The following is a 21,105-nucleotide window of genomic DNA, read 5'->3' as shown; positions in this document are numbered from 1 at the left end:
CCAAAATAGGAATTCTGAAAATCAAAGAAGATGTTAATAAAATTGAATGCAAAATTTAAGTAACAAATAAAACTGAACTTTTTTTTTCTAAACAAAGCAAAGAAATAGTTAATCCTAGACTCTTTCCTTTATATTCTGACCCTAAGTCCATTTCTTATCTATGGCAAAAGCGGTATCCTCTTTCTCCAATACTTCAGTTACACATTTAGAAATACATGCTTTTGATATAGAAGGTCACCAAAGACTTTCTGAAAAGTTAAAAGTTGATTGAGTATAAGCATCTGGTTTTCTTCTACGTGTAGTTCCTCTTTTCAAAGAATTCCCATATATAGCAGTGGATAGAGCACCCACTCTGGAGTCAGGAGGACCTGAGTTCAAATCTGGCCTCAGACCAAACACCTGACACTTACTAGCTGTGTGACCCTGCGCAAGTCACTTAAACCCAAGTGCCTAAAAAAAAATAAAAAAAATAAAAGAATTCCCATATATTTCTCTTTGGAGAGGCAGCTAGGTAGCACAGTAGTTAGAGCATCAGATTTGGAGTTGGGAAGATCTAGGTTCAAATCCTGCCTCAGACACTGATTATGTAACTGGACAAATCACCTAAAAGCTCTTTGTGTCAGTTTCTTCATCTGTAAAGTGAAGATAATAATATCACCTGGCCCAAATGGTTGTTTTGGGTATCAAGTGAGATGACATACCTCCAGTGCTTTGCCAATATTAAGGTGCTATATAAATGCTAACAATGGTGATGATGATGGTGACGGTTATGTTGGTGGTTAGGCTGGCTCTGTTGCCTTTCATCCAGTTGGCTATTTCCACTGAAATGTATTTGATAATCTAGTGCTTTGTAGGAGTGTCATCAGCTTCTCCTGGAGGGATAGATTTGGAAATCTCTTAGCGTACTTCATGTTTCTTGTAATTCTCTTGGGGAGGGACTGGGAAGAGCAAATTTACTCAGAAATATATTTTTTCATACCCCATTTTGGTCTTTGGCTTTAAATCCGCTGTCATCTCAGCATTAAAGAGATTCCAATTTGCAACCAGATATACATAGCTGCTATCCCTGGAAAAGAGTGATGATGCTTTAAATTTTGGTTTCTTTGTGGTGATTTACGTTAACTTCATGGTTCATCTGCCAGAGCCCAGCTAAGCATGGATGCTGCCATCCTCAATAGTTAAAGAAATGCCATATTTGTATCTCACTTTGGATGAGATTGTGTGTGAAGTTTCGATTAGGCCCTAATATAGAGTGAATTTTCTACAGCTGTTTCTTGATATTTATGCTTCCATAGCTTCCTTACTCTGAGGAGCTGTGTATGCTTTCTAAACGTTAAATTATTTATCCACCAAACAGCCCTCTGAAGTAGATAACTTGTGCCATAAAATGTTAGGGAATTGGTTAAAAGCAGACAAAATCACTAAGAGCCTTCAAGAACATAAAACAGTAAAGCTAGAGGGGGCCAACGAGAGAGCAATGATGGTAACAATAATTATGCCGTATATCTGTTCATTCATTATAGTTTTCAACTTCAAGTCAATTTATAGGATCAGAGGCTAAGATTGTAGATTTAGAAGGGAAGAGGACCTGAGAGTTCATTTAGTGCCAGTCATAATGGTCATAGATCTCCATTTGGAAGACACCTCTGGGGCCTAGTCTAAATTGCTCATTTTACAGATGACAGAACCAAGGACCAGAGTGACTTGCTTGCTCAGGGTCATACAGATAGCAAAGAACATTTCTTAGGTACCTGATAAGTGCTAAGGATACAAACCCAAAAATGAAATCAATCCCTTCCCTCAGGTAGCTTACATTCTACTGGGAGGAAGGAACATATAGACAGATAATTAAACTCTGAAACGTGTACAAGGTAAATGTAAAGTTATTTTTTTTAAGGGAAAAACGGTTAACAATTTAGTAGGGGTTGAGGAAATGTCCAATGAAGGGGGAGAACTTGGGGCAAAGCTTGAAGGAAGCAGTTATGCAACTATTGTCATGTTTAATTCTTTTATGGGAAGATACAGATCTTTTTATTTCCATGTTGCATCTAGGGAAACTGAGGCATGGGCAGATTAAATGATTTGTCTTGGGATACATGCTGGTTAGGATCATCAAATCATAGCTTTGGAACTGTATGGGTCTATGGAGATCATTTTCAAATTATTTTCCAGATGAAGAAACTGAAGCACTGATCAGGAAAATGACTTGTCCAAGGTCATGAAGGTTTTAAGTGGCAGAACTGGGCAGTCACTATATCAATCATGCTGTTTCCTAAAGACAAAATCACGGCTAGAATCTAGGTCTCCTGACTCCTCATCCAGGGCTCTTTTGAGAAGACTAGTGAAATGCAGGTGGATTAGGTCATGTCAAGACAAGAGCATAAAAGATTAGGGCTCTCTTCTTTGGGAATTGTTGGGTGAGCATGCCAAACTGACAGCTTCTTCTAAATGTCCTGTGCCCCACATCCTTCAGGGAAGTGAATTTTCTCCCTAATCCCTATGTGAAGCAAATAGACAAGATTGATTTTTTTGGGGGGGTGTGTGTGAGGGAAGGGAGCACTAAAAATGTGACACTGCATAACATGCTGGGACATTTCTATGTTAGAAGGAGATAACTGGAATCTGGCTTCCACTCGAGTTAATAATGCTGGGCAGTTTAAATGCCTCTGGCCCACTCCACAGTGCTGGTCTTTCTTCATCACCAGTCATTCAAAGGTCAAAGATCAGAATTGCTGGAAGTAATACAAGAAGGGAAATGGAAAACCTTTCCATTGTCGGAGTTATAGCTCAGTGTTCTAAACGTAAAAAGGGACAGTGGGTAAATGGAATTTGAGAATTATCCTTCTATAACATACCGAGGAAAACACTGTGACCTAATGGATAGAGAGCCCAAACTTAGAGCTGGAAGCAACATTAAATTTGGTCCCTCTCATTTTACAAATGGGGAAACTGAGTCCCAGAGAGGTGAAGTGTTGTATGGCTAGCACGTGTCTGAGGTGAGATTTGAATCAAGATTTTTCTGAATCCAACTTCAGTGCTCTATTATGCTCTACAGCTGACCTCAGAGTTAGGAAGCAGGGACCACGTTTGACCTGTAACATATTGTGGCTGTTGTATGGAACAGATGTTGTCACCTCTGAGTGTCCTAGGTGCTAATATGTGTTAATAGAGGAAGGTCCCTAGACAAATGAAATCCCAGCTCTGGTCATTCTCCCCCTCCTCACTCCACTCCAAATAGAGAAACTTATGTGGCTCCCAGGGTACCCATGAGAAGGGTTACAAAGGAGCTGATGTGGGTAGGGCCAGCTCCTTTTTGGCACACCTACCCCTTTCCTATTTCAGAAGATGTGAGAAGCAAGGCACAGGTTTCAATGACTATATCATTCATATCCCTGAAATTTAATTGATGATTGCCTGTAATAGAAATGAGTCCATGTTGAAAGAAAAGTGGAATTTCTTTGTGAAAATCTAGCCAACCACATTCTAGTCTGAGAAGATGTGCTTTTCCCTCCCATCTCATAGGACTTAAAATCTCCCGCCCAGCGAGATGAGATTGCGGGGGCCCGGGCTTCACTGAAGGAAAACTCTCCTCTTTTGCATTCAATTTGTTCTGCGTGCCTGGAGCATGATGATGTGGCCTCTCTCCGAGCCAGTAAGGACACAGTCTGTGATGAGATCCAGAATGCCCTCGATGTGATTTCAAATGCTTCACAAGGGATCCAGAGCCCAAAGGCTGAGCCAGAACCTCAGTCAGCCACACTGGGAGATGCGCTGGATGAACTTGAGGTAAGACAGTAAAGAAGCTGCCAGGAGCAGATGCTGAGATGTGTTTGAAAATGAACTTCAGTTAAGGCCCTTTGCAATCTGCTGCCATTCTGCCTTCCTAGTCTCACTGCATATTCCTTCCTTTTATTCACTCGGTGGCCCAGCCAAAGTGACCTCCTTGCTGTTCCTCACACATGGCATTCTATTGCTAGTTTCTGTGCATTTGTATAAGCTGAATCCTGTCTCCTTACCTCCTCTTAGAATCTGTAATTTCTTTAAAAACTAAGTGTCATCTCCTATATGAGGCCTTTTTCTGATCCTATCAGTAGTGAGTACCACCTTCCTCTGAAGTTATCTTTTCATATATTTATATTGATGCTTATTTTATATCCACTTATATATATACATTTGGTTTTTCCTAGTAAAGAACGGGGGTTTTGTTTGTTTGTCAAATTTTGTACCCCAGTACAGGACTGTCAGTATCTGACAGTACATATCAGGCTCTAATAAGTACTTGCTGATTATCAATAGGAAAAAGTTTTTTATCCCCAGAGGTCCTGATTCCTTCGATCTCTCCCTGAAGATCATGATGAATGTTGACTGGCCGGATGATTTAAAAGAGGAAAATCACCTGGCTTCTCAAAGGTCCCCAACTAATGTGAAGGGTCAAATAACAAAAAAGCATTGGCCAACAAGATAAATGAGGTAAAATAAAAATGATTAGTGCCAATTTCTCTTTTGAAAAAACTTTCCTATATAAATACTAGTATTTCACTGGTAACATAAAAAAAAAATAAACCTATGGTCTATTATGCACACATGATTTTTACATAGATTCTCTACGAGAGGTTTTTGGGAAGACATGGACAATAAGCCCAAGAAATGAAAAGGCATAGATGGGTGGTAATATGTAGCCTTGGAGGGTGTACCCATGTCAATGATACAATGGATCCATTGGAGTATTGAGCAAGTGTTTGTGTAGACATTGCAATTAACAAACGGTTGGTTCCAAATCCTGCTGTTCTAATTATATATTTAGTAGATGCTTGATGGAATTAGAAACTAATGTAGGAATTACCTTGAAATATTCCATTCCTTGACTCACTGAAAGTGAAATAGACAATTTGGTTTCTAATCCAATACTCCTATTATTTGTTTCTTAATTATTCATTTCTTCATGAAAATTTTGGAAGACTCTTAATGCAAATGTAAATTTTTATTCCAGAGCCAATCCCCTAGGTCCTGTCCTATTTTGGCTTGTCTTCCCTGCATATTTTCACATTTATTCATTCAGTAGTCTACATGTCACCTGCCCTGGTCAGGCCACATCTCATGTAGTGTGTCCAATTGTGGCAGCCATATTTTATGAATGGCATTTATAAGCATGGGACAACCAGGTAGTAGAGGTATCATAAGAGTCTAGATTTACAGTTTAAAGAGTCCTTAGAGACCATCTAGTCCAACTCCTTTATCTTATAAGTGGGGACTCCAAGGTCTAGAAAGGTTAATGATTTGCTCAAGGTCAGAACATTTGGAAAGCCAGGATCAAAAGCCAGGTCCTCTGACTCGAAATCCCCCACTTTCTCCATTGGACCACAATGCCTGGAGATCATCTCTAATAAAGATGAGTTGGAAGAACAGTTGATGGTTAAGTGGAAGAAGAGAAAACTTAGAAGACTTGAAGGTCAGGACATATTGTAAGCTCTTCAATCTGTTATTTTGTTTATTTTTCCTTTGGTTTATTTCTTTGTGTTATGTCAGATTCCCATTTGTTTAAAAGGAAAAAAGCAAGCAGAATTATTAACTTATTCAGGACTTCAAAAAAGAGAAGGAATTGGACTAGATAATTCAGCTCTTAGGGAGGGATAGGATAGTGGTCTTTAAGCAGCTGAAAGGTGGTTATGGTAATGGAGGTTTAGATTTGTTCTTCTTCCCCTCAGGGGGCAGAACTAGGAATGATCCTTTGCAAAGAGACGTATTTTCCTATGCTTTGTCATTCTCCCTTCTGTCTTTCAACAAATCCTTGATTTCAAATGTTCTGTTCAATAAAAAACATGTGAAGCAAATCATATAGCATCAATCAGTGTTTGTTGATTGATTCATAGGATCATAGCATTTATCACTGGACAGAACTTTGGACAGCATTTACTTCAATATCCTAATTTTACAGATAACTGAGATCTGCAGAAGGTAAGATATTTGCCCAAGGTGACTTGCCCAAGGTCATACTAGTTAGTAAGTGGCAGAAACAGGATGCTAAGTCCACTTTTAAAAAACACAAAATCCATTTCTTTTCCCTCACAATTTCATCTCTCCAATTCACTTATTTATTGAAGAAATATATACATATACATATACATACATACATATAAATATATATATATATATATATATATGTATATTTCCTTTGAGAGTCCTAGTCTATACAAATCAGACAGGAATTAAGGAATTTAATAACAGCCAGAGCTACCATGAGAATTACTGAGTGTTCTAATACTTAAGAGAAACCATATCGCACGTAGTTTTTAGAGAAAGGAGCTGTACTGAGGAAAGATGAAGAGCAGGGGGTGAGGTATGGTCTGCCATAGTGGAAATGAGTAAGAGACTAGAGCAAGGTAGGCTTTGAGAGTGGCCACCTACTTTTTAGACCTTTACTACCAACAAATTTGGCACAAGCCACTCCTGGTGGGTCAAGAAAGGTTACAGCAAGTGAACTTACTTATGTATGAAGATTTTTCAGCTTTACCTTTTCCATGACCCCGGTCTTCTCACTTTGGCCACATGTGGTTACCACAGCCAAGAAGTAGCTACATGAGAGCAGCTAGGTGGTGCAGTGGATAGAGCTCAGTCAGGAGGGCCTGAGTTCAAATCCAGCCTCAAACACTTAACACTCGCTAGCTGTGTGACCCTTGGAAAATCACTTAACCCCAATTGCCTCACCAAAAAAAAAAAAAAGCAAAAAAAAAAAAAAGAAGTAGCTACATCTAGAAGAGAGGGTGATTAAATCATCAGTTGAGAGCTGAAAGGCACCTTTGAGGTCATTTAGTCCAATTCTTTTTTTTTTCTTAATGTCCTGAAAAGAGTCAATACTTTTGCTTACTTTCTTTTTCTTTTAAACAAATGGAAATTTGGCAGAACATAAAGAATTCACCCAAAAGGGAAAAGCACAAAATAGCAGATTTAAGAGTTTAAAATATGTCCCAAACTTAAAATGTGTTTTCTAATATGGCTGATATCATGATGCTAATGGTATATGAACAGAACAATTCTGCATGGAGTGAGTACCAGTTTCAAGAAGATCTGGATGGTGTTTTGCCTGGAAGAGGACATGTTGGTCTATAGAGATGTGTAAAATCATAGCTAGGAGGAATTTTAGACCATGGAATGTCAGAGCTGAAAAGGAGCTTAAAACATGAAATGGCAGGGCTGGGAGGGACCTTAGAACACAGAATACAAAACTTTGGAACTATGAAAGATCTTAGAAAATGGAATGTTGAAGCAGGGAGGGACCTTAGAACAAGGAACACAGGACGTCAAATGTCAGATATCAGAGGTGGAAGTGACCTTAAAACATGGTAGTACTGAGGTGACAGTGAGGATAGAACTTCATACTTGGAGCCAGGAAGTTGTTGTTCAGTTGTTTTTCAGTCATGTCTGCCTCTCTGTGACCTTTTTTAGGCTTTCTTGGCAAAGATATTGGAGTGGTTTGCCATTTCCTTTTCCAGCTCATTTTACAGATGAGAAAATGGAAGCATAGTGGGTTAAGTGGCTTGTCCAGGGTCACGTAGCTAGTGTCTGAGGCCAAATTTGAACACATGAAGGTGAGTCTTCCTGACTCCAAGCCTGGCACTCTGTCCATTACACCACCTAACTAGTGAGTCAGGAAGAACTGAGCTCAAATTACTTCAAGATCCTCTTCCAGCTGTGTGAACCTGAGTAAGTTACAAAATCAGCCTGAGCTTCCTCATGCATAAGATAAGGATAATAACAGTAGCTACCTGACAGGGTTGTTGTAGTAATAGGTCCCTTTCCCTTTTTTGGATATCTTTGGGATATAGACAGCAGGGGTATTGTTGGGTATGCACAGTTTTATAGTTCTTTGGGTATAGTTTCAAATTGCTCTCCAGAATGGTTGGATCAGTTCAAAACTCCACCAACAGTGGAGTGTCCCGGTTTTCCCACATCCCTTTCAACATCCAACATTTGCTTTTGCATCACATAAGCTAATCGGATAGGTGTGAGGCAGCACCTCAGAGTGGTTTTAATTTGCATTTCTTTAATCAACAGTGATTTAGAGCATTTTTTTCATATGACTTTAGATAGCTTTGATTTCTTTGTCTGAAAACCTCCTGTTCATTTTCTTTGACCATTTATCAATTGGGAATGACTTGTATTTTTGTAAATTTGAATTAGTGTTCGATATATTTGAGAAATGAGGCCTTTATCAGAAATACTTGTTGCAAAAATTTCTCCCCAGTTTTCTGCCTTCCTCATAATTTTGGTTGCATTGATTTTGTTTGTGCAAAAACATGTTAATTTTATATAATCAAAATGCTCTATTTTACATGTGGTAATGCTTTCCATATCTTCTTATTCCTAAATTCTTCCCTTATCCATAAATTTAACAGATAAATTACTCCATGCTCTCTTAATTTTTTTATGGTATTACCCTTTGTGTGTAAATCATGTACCCATTTCCACCTTATCCTGATATGTGGTCTGAGATGTTGGTCTACACCTACTTTCTGTTTTCCCAGCAGTTTTTGTCAAATAATGTGTTTTTGTTCCAAAATCTTGGATCTTTGGGTTCATCATATGCTAGATTACTATGATCATTTACTATGATGTAATTTGCACCTAATTTATTATATTGATCTATTACTCTATTTCCTAGCCAGTACCAGGTTGTTTTGATAATTACTGCTTTACAAACTGTTTGAGATATGGTATGGCTAGACCACCTTCTTTTGCATTTTTTTTCACAATTCCCTTGATACCTTGAGCTTTTGTTCTCTCAGATGAATTTAGTTATTATTTTTCCTAGCTCTATAAAACAATTTTTGATAGTTTGGTTGGTATGACATTGAAGAAACAGATTAATTTAGATACAATCATCTTTTGTATTGGCTTGGCCTACTCATGAGTAATTAATATATTTCCATTTGTTTAGATCTGACTTTATTTGTGTGAAAAGTGCTTTATGGTTGTGTTCATATAGTTACCTGGAAGAATTTAAAGCAGATAATGTCAAAACTAAGAAGGAATTTACATCAATGAACAAAAGACCTTGAACATAGAATGTCATAACTGGCAAAGTGCTTAAAATGAATAACACAGATGGAATGTGCCATGAGCTCTACATGTGTTTTCTGGTGCTGTTTACAGTCAAGTCTCACAAAGTATCAAGTGAGAACTAAAGATGTTGTCATAGGAATCAAACATCAGTTTGGTGAAACGATCTCAGGGCAATGTCTTGGATGGGCAGGTCTGATTTGATAGATACCTTAAGTGGTTAGCGCTGGAGACAGAGGCAAAGTTGGGGGTCATCATTTTGTTCAGTATATTGATTTTGGCATATCATGTGCAAGGCATCCATAAGGTACTTGAGCACAGGTTAGAACTGTGCTCTCGATGTCCTTGCAGCAGACCCTGTGAAAGTTTCTCCCCACTCTGGTGATTTTGAGGATCTGCTTGTAAGAGTTGAGCTCAGCAGAAACTTTGAAAATAGGTGCAAAAAGTCTCCCAGATTACAGCTAAGATGTTGATGTCAAGATACTCATTAAAACTCACAGGCTTTGCTTTGGGTAGATAGCCTGTGGATCCCTTTAATCATTTTGGTGTTGTCTGTCCCTTGACCTTTGGAATGGAGATCTTTGTCCTTCAAGTAAGTAACAGTGTACATGTGATGACTGGCAGGATGAGTTGGCCTTTAGTTTTGACACAGAGGTATTTTAGACTGACACCATACTGTTGGATGAGCAGTGGAGAATGGGGCAGCTTCATCTTCACCCAAGAGGGGTGGGTGTTCCCTTCTGATTTTCTGAATCTTTTCATCATTTCCAATAACTTCTGGATAAATGGTCAGCTGATCCAAATAGAGATGTCCCTTTAGCTTGCTGAAGTGGTTGAAATACATCATCTTTTCCCAAATCTTGTGCATATTCAGGGGTTTGGAAATGGGTCACAGTAGTTGGATGAAGTTACTGGGAGATGGAATATCAAGGCCTCTCAAGATTTCCCTGTACTTCCTGCCAAATTCTTTGGAAGTGCTTTGGAGGCAATTCAGGGCAAGCTTACTGTGGCTGGTCAGTTCCTAGTGGTAGTTAACCTGGTATAGTTGTTCCATATGTATATTGGTCCGGGGTATACTTCAGATAATCTAAAAGGCAGCTGTGATTGAGCTTGTAATGGTGGGAGGGGGCTCATTAAGGCTAAAGATGGACATAACAACATGTAAAATTATTGCCCTCTGATAACTGCAGGATGTCATTTCACATTATGTTATAGAAAGGGTGATCTGATCCATGCACAGACTGGAGACTTCTCTGACTTCGGGCATAAAGGGAATCCACTCACAACATGGATGTCCCCTCTTTGTCTTCTTGTAGCTTGATTTCTGCTAACTCTTCCAAGTCAGTTTCTGACCTGTTTACAGCAGGATCCAGTCCATCACTTGTGGATCCCCAATACAATTGGCAGAAGTGTTTCCCTCTGTGTAGATCAGGGCCTGCGTTTCCTCATGGGCAAAAGGAGGGCATTGGACTTGCCCTCTAAGATTCCAATCTGCTCTATGATCCAGTGATGCTATGACTAGATCTTCACTCAGGATTCCTCTAGCTCTAAAGTGCCAATATTGGTATGCTCGCATATCTTAGGAAAAATGTTCTCCTTGCGCGGCATCTTCCAATTTACCTGATCTTGGCTGCCATCCTTATGTATTATCAACCAGTTCACGGGAATAGTTTCTAGTTAAGACTACAAAAAAGCAAGCCAGTACAAGATGTTTGCTGGCCATTGAGTTTAATGCTTCTATTTCTGAGTAACACCTAATAGTTTCCATGGCTGTTGGAATGAGATAAAGCAGAATTGATTGAGCATTTGACCTTTTATTATTTTAAAAATGATTTTAGAAATTAAATGGTAGAACTTATTTTTATTTACAGGAAACGTGATTGGATGAGGATATAAAGTAACCTTTGCTCCATACTGCTTCTCCAAATATAATACAAAAGAGTAAATGGATGTAGTAAATACTCTGTTGGGAGCAAGTCTCACTGAATGTTTATAGTGTGGGAATGTCCCAGATCACTTACTGAACAACTACTGGAGGCCACAGGTTTGCTGCAATTCTTCATCTTTCCCCACAGTGGATCATGCGCATGTTACCTGAGACTTCTGGGTAGGGAAGTGGGCTGTGGATTGGAAGACCTCATTAGCCAAATGGAGAATTCTTCTTTTGACTTTGTAATTGGGTGAGAACAAAGTTTGATGAGGATACTTAGATACTTTGAAAGATCTGTGAATTCTTGGGCCTGGGTCCTTTCTCCACTGACTCAGATCAAGACAACTCCATTCCTTTTTCTGTAATCAGATATTTAAGTTTAGAGCTGGAAGGAACTTTAGAGATCAGAAAGGTGACAAAATTTTGCCCAGGCCACAAAAGTAGGAAGTAGAACAATTCAAACTCGTCTTACGTCTTCTAAAGTGATCAATCATCAAATAAAGTTTTGCTAAGCATCTACTAGATTTCAGGCACTAGGCTGGGCACCAAGAATACAAAACAGCAGTGGGCAAATTCTTACCCACAGAGAGCTTAGATTCTATCAGGGAAAATATCTACATACGTATGTATCTGCAAGATATATGGAAGAGAAGTACAAAGGAATTGAGGGAAGGGCACAGGAGCCAGGAGAATCAACAAAGACTTCATTAAGAAATCTGCCACTTTCCATTGAAGTCTATAATCCGGTGTGATTTGTGTCCAGCTTTCCCCTTAAATCTACCAGAAAGGATCTCCCCTGCATTGTGCATTTCAAGCATTGAAGATGATGATGTTCATATCCATGTTTTCAGCTGTATAGAGAACTTCCTGTATGAAAGCTTCCATGACTCATGCAGATTACTGTCTGCTCTATAATCTATTTTTCATTGCTTCTTAACATTTTGTGCCATGACCCCCTTTGGCAGTCAATCTATGGACGCCTATGGATCTCTCCTCAAAATCATATATTTAAATGCATAAAACAAAGTCCATAGGATTTCAAGGGCAACCAGTTATATTGAAACACAATGATAAAAAAAACATAAAGGTAGCAAGGTGCAGTGAATGGAATACTGGGTATGGAGTCAGGAAGATCTGAGTTCAAATCTGGACTTAGACATGTATTAGCTATGTGACCCTGAGGATGTCACTTAACCCCTCTTTGCTTCAGTCACTCATCTGTTAAATGGGGACAGACTGGAAAAAGAAATGGCAAACCACTCTAATATCTTTGCCAAGAAATCTCCATGGACAAATGTCCATAGGGTGATGTAGAGTTGGACATGACTGAGTGACTGATCATCATAGAGACATAGTGAGTAGGGAGTAGGACCCGGAGTTAGGAAGACCTGAGTATAAATCTTCCCTCAGACACTTACCAACCATGTGACCCTGAAAGTCATTTATTATTTTTCCTCACATGGGATTGATAACACTTATGTAGCAGGATTGTTGTGAGGGTCCAATGAACAGCATATGTAAAATTATTTGCAAACCTTAAAGCTATGTAAATCCTAGCTGCTATTATTATTATTATTATTATTATATTATTATTATTATTATTATTATTATTATTACTATATTTTCAAAAATCAAATTCAAGACACCGGATTGAGAACTCTTGTCTCAGAAAATTGCTGGACACACTGAAAAATTGTGACCTTGGTCACACGTCTAGTGGCATGTCTAGTATATGACTTGGACCTAGGTCTTTCTGACTTGAGGGCTTGCCCCCTATTTGCTATAGCACACCATAGTTAAAAAACAAAGAGACTATCAATACTGTTAGCTGAACCCTCGGTGGTGAGTCTGAGCAAGCCTACTGCTCAAACATCAGTCCATTGCCAAGTCTGTACTCTGACACTTTCCAAATTCCACCCCCTTGCTATGGCTTTAAGACCCCAGGGTCACCTCTATATGGTAACCTGACATTGCAGGAAAACTTTGGTGGTGGAAGGATAGCAGGATTCTTTCGTCTGCTTATTCTGTCTGTCTCATACATCCATCCACATTCATGTGGGTGGAATCATTATTCTATGAACTCTGATTAAACTTCAGCATTTGAAAAAGATGCACTGTTTCATTAGTAGGGGCAGTTCTTGTCTGACACAGATTGCCATTCCTCAGGGCTTTTGGTAGATTATCTCCATGATGTGCAGAACCTTAGACGATTCGTAACTCTGTGGGCGACTTTTTAGTGATAGGCCCCCTCAGACCAAAGTGGATTTGTCAGTGCATGTCAGACACAGTCCATCATGGCTTTCTTGAGGCCTTTCCCAGTTGATCGGACCTGAGACACTTTGTATACATAGCCTTTGGGAGGCAAAATTTATTTCCACACTGTTGTGAGGCATTGCCTCCAAGTACCAAAGATTTAGAGTCGAAAGGGTCTTCTGAGACCATCTGTTTCTGTTCCAACCTCTTCATTTTTCAGATGAAGAAACTGAGGTTGAAAGAGAATGAGACACTAGCCTGAGGTCATACCTGCAGGAGTGTCAGGGCTTGGTTCTCTGATACCAAAGCTCTTTCTGCTGTACCTGCTTCACATGAGATCAAATGAGATAATGTAATATAATGTAAAGGACTTAGCACAGTGCCTGTAGTTAGCATTTAGTAAATATCTCTTCCCTTATCATATTCCTCCTGTCAGATGACAGGTTTTTGAACTGGACATGACCTCGGAGGTCATCTAACCCAACCCTCCCTCCACTTTACAGATTAGGAAACTGAGACATGGACAGGTAAAGTGACTTACTCAAGGTCACACAGTTAGTAAGTGGCCACTTACCATCAAATCCATGTCCTCAGTTCTTTTTTGCTATTTGCACTTCACTGAGAGTAGAAGTTGAGTGAAGCAAGAAGCATGGTATAAATTTATTTTTTCAAATATTGAAGGATGAGAAAAAAATAGTGGTAGCTGGATACAGTATGCTGTTTACAACATCTCGCTTAGATTCCTGAATGAGCCATTTGTAGCAAATGACAGTTGGTTTGGGAATACAATTGAATCTTGATTTTCTTGAACTAATAGAAAGTGGGAAACATGAGGAGTTAGGTGACAACTAGTCCAGTCATAGCCCAACTGTGTTCCATTGAGCCCATATGTTCTATGCCTTGCATTTCAGGGTCCCATGAGGACATACTGAGGCTGGCAATATTTTTGCCTCTGAAATATTGAGTATGAATTATGTTTGAATAAAAATATTCATGGTATTCATCATTTTTCAGGATGAAAATGCTCTTAATTTTCTTGACCCACTCTTATCTTCCCATCTTTATTTCAAAGGTTTTCATAAAAATATTAAGGTGAAAGAGAATTTAAGAATCATCTAGTGTAGTCTCCTTTTTAAGGAAACTGAGTCAAAGGGAAGAAAACAACTTTCCTAGGTTTCTATAATCAGTACCAGGACTGGAATTCAAACTCAAATATTTTCACTCCAAATATAGCTCTTCATGTCACAGCTATCTCTCAGGTATCAATATCCCCATTTTGTGGAGGAGGAAATTGAGGCTCAGAAAAGTTAAGTGTGTGACCAATGTCACATGACTAATAAGTGACAGAGCCACAGCCTAAATTCAGGACTTCTTGTGCTAAGCCCTGTTCTTTCCCTATTATCATGTGCTAGCTCTGGTATGCCGATATAGTAATGGAAAGCAAATGGGCCTTGGGGCTGAGTGACCAGAGATGGCATCTTGCCTGTGCTACTAACTGGCTTGTGTGCTTAAACAAGTTTTTTAACCTCTCTACTCAATTTCCTCATCTTTAAAATGGAGATAAATAATATCTGCCTCTCAAGGATCATAGATTTTTGTTGTTGAGTCATTTCAATTGTGTCTAACTCTTTGTGACCCTCTTTGGGGTTTTCTTGGAAGACATAGTGGAGAGGTTTGCCATTTCCTTCTCTAGCTCATTTTACAAATGAGAAAACTGAGGCAAATAGGTTTAAGTGACTTGGGCAGGGTCACATAGCTAGTAAGTGTCTGAGGCCACATTTGAACTTAGGGAAATGAGTCTTTTTGACTCCAGCCCCTCCACCCCCAACACACACTCTCTCTCGGTGGAAGTGAACAGTGTGACTTGGAGAGATCAGGGGATATCTTTATGAAGGAGAAATGGCTTGAGCTGGACCTTAAAGATTGGATAAAACATGGGTAAGTGGAAGGGCATGTCAATGACAAATGTTGGGGACAGTAGTAATACAGGTTGGCCTAGAGCAGAGAGTTCATGGAAGCTAGCTGCTGGGTAAGGTAGTGGGACAGATTATAGATGGCCTTGGAAGCCAGGCTGAGAATTTTAGATTTAACAGGGGTAGACATAATCGTTATCATTGCCAACATCGTCATCATCATCGTCATCATCGTCATCATCATCGTCATCATCATCACTAACACTGATAGAGTACATTAAGGTTTGCAAGATACTTTACCTATATTTGAACCTCACACCAATACTGTGAAACAGGCTATTATTATTTCCATTTCGCTGCTTTGGAAACTGAGGGCTGTTCAGGGTCATACTCAGGGTCATGCTCAGTATCTAGTGTGGGATTCAAACCAACGTTTTCCAAATTCCAAGTCCATTATTTTAACTATTATGCCATACTGCCTCTGAATCAAAAGTCATCTGCTGTTGATTCCTGAATTGAAGGATGCCATAAGGCAGCAGAGGGCTGGGAAAAGGAACATATTTGGATTCATAGTATTTGGAGTCACCACCCACCTCTGCAACTTCCTAGTAGTGTGGCCTCTCCGGGCCTCTGTTTTCTCCTCTGTAAAATGAGGGGTTGGGGTTAGACTGTCTCTAGGGTCCTTTCCAACCTCCAATCCCTCTTTTTTGACAAAAAAATGTATTTTATGGAAACGTAATCTGACATTCATTCAGTTAATACATAGCCCAGAGAAAACTCTGGAGACACATGATAATCGTCTTCAAATATCTGAAGAGAAACCATGTGGAAGATGTAGTCTGTTTGGCCCCAGACCATAGAATTAGAAATTACAAGGGGGTAAATTTCAGCTCCATATAAGGAAAAGTCTCCTATTAGAGCTGTTCAGAAATGGGATGGGCTGTGATAGGAGATGAGTGGGGAGGCCCTGGTTTCCCTGCCATTCAGGTAGAGGCTGAATGATCGTTTCTTTGCTTTCTTTAGTATTTTATTTTCCCCAGTTACATGTAAAACAATTTCTAACATTCATTTTTAAAACTTTGAGTTCCAAATTCTCTTCCTTCCTCTCTCCCCAACACTCCTCATTGAGAAATCAAGCAGTTCAATATAGGTTACAAATATGTAATGCAGAAATGCAAAACATTTCTGTTATAGTCATGTTGTGAAGGAAAACATAGACCAAAACACCTCAAGAAAAAGAAAGTTTAAAAAGTATGTTTCAATCTGTATTCAGACACCATTAGTTCTTCCTCTGGGGATGAATTGCATTTTTCATCATAAGCCCTTCAGAGCTGTCTTGGATCATTGTATTGCTGAGAATAGCTAAGTCATTCACAGCTGATCATCTTACAATATTACTGTTACTTTGCACGCAGTACATTTCACTTTGCATCAGCTCATGTAAGTCTCTCCAGCTTTTTCTGAGAGTATCCTGCGCGTCATTTCTTATGGCACCATAGTATTACATCATAATCGCATACCACAGTTTGTTCAACCATTTCCAAGTGCTGGGTGGATGATCGTTTATTGATGATGCTGTGGAGCAAATTCTTGATCTGGGTCTTTGTTGGTTTGTAACTGTTTCACTTCCAACCACAGTTCTTTAGCTCCAAATAAGGTGTTGGGTGTCTGCTATGGGGAAGAGGGCATATTTAATGCTCTGAGGGAGATGATGATGTGTAACATAATAGTCCCTACCCCCTTCCCCCCCCCAGCACCTAAGAACAGTGATGAGATAATGATTATAATAATATATATGTATATACATACGTACATACAATACTTTATGAGTTGAAGCCCTTTGAATATGTTATGTCATTTGAGACTACAATATTACAATGAGAAAGGCCTTAAAAAGTGTTATTTTCATAGAAATAGAGGAAAGTGAGGAAAGAGTTAGGAATGAGGAGATTTAGGCTTAGAGAGAATAAGGGCCTTGTGCAATGTCATACAGTAAGTACAAGGGGAAAGATTCAAATATGAGTCTTCTTGACTCCAAATCCAGCGCTGTATCGAGCTATGAACTGGTAGAAGAGAAGATATGTTCACAGATGAGCACAATGAAAGGCAAGGCAAGGGGGTGGTAGAAAATCATGGGAGTAGTACATGGACTCATTGTATAGGATGGGCAGGCGTAGGTGGGTTGGGATCTCCATTGATGGAAAGAACATTCAAATGCTTGAGATCATGGATTGTTTGGAGCATCTGAGAATTCAAGAAGGAATGAGATGCATGTGACAAGGAAGGAAGTAACAGAAAATGTTCAGAAAGAAGCAAGATTATTTCTTACATAAGGTGACTGGGAGAAAGTTTCACAAAGGAGATGGCATCTGAAACAGCCCTTGTAGGATGGGTAGCTGACGATATTAATAGCTGTCCTTTCTAGAGTGATTCAAGTTTTGCTTAGTGCTTCACATATACTACCTCATTTGATTCATACAACAACCTTGGGAGGTAGATTCTATTCATTCCCATTTAACAGATGAAGAAACTGGAGCTGAGGGAGGTAAAGGGATTTGCTCATGGTCACACAGCTAGTAAGCATCTAAGAAGGTATTCAAAGTAAGGTCTTCCTGCCTCTGCATCCACTATGCCTACTTAGCTGCCTGACTTTAGTTAGAGTTTTAGCAAGTGAATATGAAAGGTAAACTTATCAGCTTGTGAGAACTGTATAAGCAAAGACCCTGAGGCAGAAAACCCCAAGGAGGAGCAAAGGATCTAGTTTGGTTAGAACATAGCTCCAATACAAATATGGAAGCAGTGAACGACAAAGCTAAGGAGGTAGGATCATATAATTGTATTTAGAGCTGAAAGGGGCCTTAGAGGTCATTTAGTCCAACCCTATCATTTTATAGAGGAGTCTCAGGGAGATTGTGATTTGCTAGTAACAGTAAGTTTTGGAGCAGGGGAATGAACCAATGTCCTTTGAATCTAATACTCTTTCTAGGATACTGCATTGCTAGAAATGAATCCAAATCATGGAAGCATTCCATTGAACACCGAGGCTAACAACTTTTCATGTTGTTCTATAAACCATGGGAGCCAGGAAGCCACTGATAGTTTTAGACCAAGGAAGTAATACGAGCAAAATTGTTTTGTAGGATGATGACCCTGTGGATAGTTACGGAATGGGCTGGAGAGGAGAAGTTGGATACAGAATGACCAGTTAAGAAAATGGTATAATCCAGTTATGGGCTAATAAGTGCCAGAGTTCTGGGGTAGCCATAGTAAAAATGGGAGGCAAGTGACATGGAATAGGAAAAGAGCTGGCGTTGGCCTGAGAAGACCTGAGCTCAAATCCCAACTCTCCTGCCAACTACCTGTTCCCCTGGGTAAGTCCCTAAAGTTCTTTGAGCCTCAGTTTCTTTCTCTGTAAAATGAGGAGGTTATACTATATGGTTTCTAAGGTCCATTCCAGTTGACCTACTATTCACAGAACTGGGGTCGGGGAGAAGTAAGGGGCTTATTTTGGGGAGCTAATGAGATTTTGTTTAGACATGTTTCCTTTAAGACACTGGTAGGATGCTACTTTAAGTATTATGTAATTTCTGTGTTCTCAGGGCAGTTACTCCTTCCACCAGCACAGATTGCTTTTCATCCATGGCTTTTCATCCTGAATGATTCATGTCTATGTCTTGCCATAAATCCCCCATAGGCTATCAACCCAATTCACTGGAGGCTTTCCACTACTTCTTTTAATAGATATCAGGGCAGCACATGGGTTATCTATCTACCATCTCTCACTGTATACGACCAGGCCTCCTCCTTTTCTGGTATCCATTTTGTTTTTCCTGGATGGATTTGAGTAGCCATTGATCATTCTACTTTGAATTGATGATTGATGGGAGGCTGTCATAAATTGAAAGAGCACTGACCATGTCATTTCCCTCTTTCAGAAAGTTTGATATTTTGCTATTCACTATTGCCTTTAGGATGAAGTAAAAATGCCTCCAAAGGTCTAGCATCTAAAGCCCTCTCAGTCTTGTTCTAGTCGGTCTTTCTCAGGATAAGACATACTGCTCTCCTTTATGCTTACATTGCAAACAAACCAGCATCCTTTCTCTTTCCTGCACCTGACCTACCAACTTCTGCCATTGCAGTGGCCATCTCCCTGCCCAGAAACCCTCCCTCTTGACCTCTGCTTATTAAGATCTCTAATGCCTTTCATTCCAAATCAAACTTATCCCAACTTCCACCCTTCTATCAGGTATTTCCTGATTTCTCTAGTTGTCATTGCCACCCCTTCTCCAATTACTCCATAATTATTTTATATTTATTATATTTTATGATCATTTATTGTATTTATAATAAAATTTTATGGACTAATATATTGCATGCATCCTTTTAAACTGTGAATATGTTGAATCCTTCCTCCTTCCCCCACGCAGGGTGGGATCTGCTCAAGATTAAGGATGGCATCACTTAACTTTTTGCATGCCTAACATTTGACAGAGTGTTTGGCACACAGTAAATGCTTAATAAGTGTTTGCTTGCTTAATGGACTCATAGCATTTGGAGTCAGAGAACATGGGTATAGCATACTACCAGCTATATAGCTTACTACTTGTATGACCTTCAGCAAATCCCTTACTAGATCTGACACTTATTTTCCTCACCTGTAAAACAAGGGCTTTGGATGAGATGATGTCTAAGGCCCCTTTTCAGCCTTTGATCTTGTGATGTCATTGAGAAGGTCTGCAGTGTTCCAGCATTTGATACATTCAGCTCCACATCCTCTGCAAACAGGACATCTGGCTGGAAGGGACATCTGGGTAGAAATGGTTATGATGTTCTGAGTAGGCAAATTTATAACTTTTTTTGAGTTAATTTCAGACCGATACATCACCATGTCCAATTGACTAGAGCGTCTAAAATAATTTTAGCTCTGAATTTTGGGGCAGCCAAAAAGAGTCATTTCAGAGTTATCTGTGTCTATCCTGGAAGTATCTTCTCTCTGCAATTGCTCCACAGTGGATCCCAGTTCAGATTTCTTGGACATTTCAATTAATCTGTTATTTTGTCAATGTGGGTCCTCCCAGCCCAGTCCATAATCAGTGAATAAACATTTGTTGAGAGCTTATTACGTGCCAGTCACTATATTAACTCCTGGGTGTTATGCTAAGCCTTTGACACAATAATCACCTTGTCCATGTCTTCTAATCAATCCTCTGCTGTGGTCCTTCCAAATGAATGGATGTTTTCCTCTAAATCTCTTATTGTTATGTGGGTGCTGGTGCATTTTACAAATTATTCATTAGGTGTTCCTCACTCTCACTAACTGACCAACTTGTTCGCCCCCCTCCATGCATATGGTGCTTTAATCAAATCTTCTCTACCAGTTTTTTCACACAATTCTTTATTCCAAAATCTTGTACAAGCAGCCAACTTCCCATCTACCATGAAATTCCTCATTGCTTTTCCAAGCACCTGCAATCTTTATTCTTTGGAGATTGTGCTGTTCAACGATTTAAAGGCATCGTCAGAAGAACTTGGGGGCATTAAAAACGACACGTTTTTGTTTTAGGAAGACTTGAGTTGCTGAAGGCACTGCAGCAATTTCCCCAAAACAATACAGCTCACTTTCTCTCCTCAATTCTTGCCCCAGTTCATTGTCTCTATGCGGGATCTGTCTAACACACATGTATTAAAGGAGCAGCTCCAAGGATTACCCACCCAACTGAATATTACAGCATGCATAATAGTTGTTCTTCATTCACAATAGTTTTTCCTATGTGTATTGTTGGGCCAAATTCTTTTGAAGTGAACTTTCCCAGTCTACCCAATTGCTACTTCCTTCTCCTCCAGGTTCCCTTCTCCTTATTCTGTGGATATCTTGTATCTATGTATTGTCTTCCATCACTTCCTTGAGGATAGGGACTGTTTTCATTGTTTTTATTCATATCCCCAGGGCTT

General features: G+C 39.5%; 1 protein-coding gene across 3 annotated transcripts in view; it reads left to right on the top strand.

Annotated features, from left to right (window-relative positions):
• CTNNA3 (catenin alpha 3) overlaps positions 1-21,105 on the top strand; it is a 1,889,266-nt gene that overhangs the window by 415,262 nt on the left and 1,452,899 nt on the right. For all 3 annotated transcript variants that reach the window (XM_020998213.2, XM_078150742.1, XM_020998214.2), the window contains exon 6: positions 3,523-3,786. In XM_020998213.2, coding sequence (XP_020853872.1) covers positions 3,523-3,786 — 264 coding nt within the window. The remainder of the gene's footprint in view (positions 1-3,522; positions 3,787-21,105) is intronic.

The sequence above is a fragment of the Phascolarctos cinereus genome, unplaced genomic scaffold (assembly GCF_003287225.1).
Source record: "Phascolarctos cinereus isolate Bilbo 61053 unplaced genomic scaffold, phaCin_HiC Scaffold_3;HRSCAF=262, whole genome shotgun sequence".
Taxonomy (NCBI): Eukaryota; Metazoa; Chordata; class Mammalia; order Diprotodontia; family Phascolarctidae; genus Phascolarctos; species Phascolarctos cinereus.
This window is presented reverse-complemented; position numbering and strand designations above follow the sequence as displayed.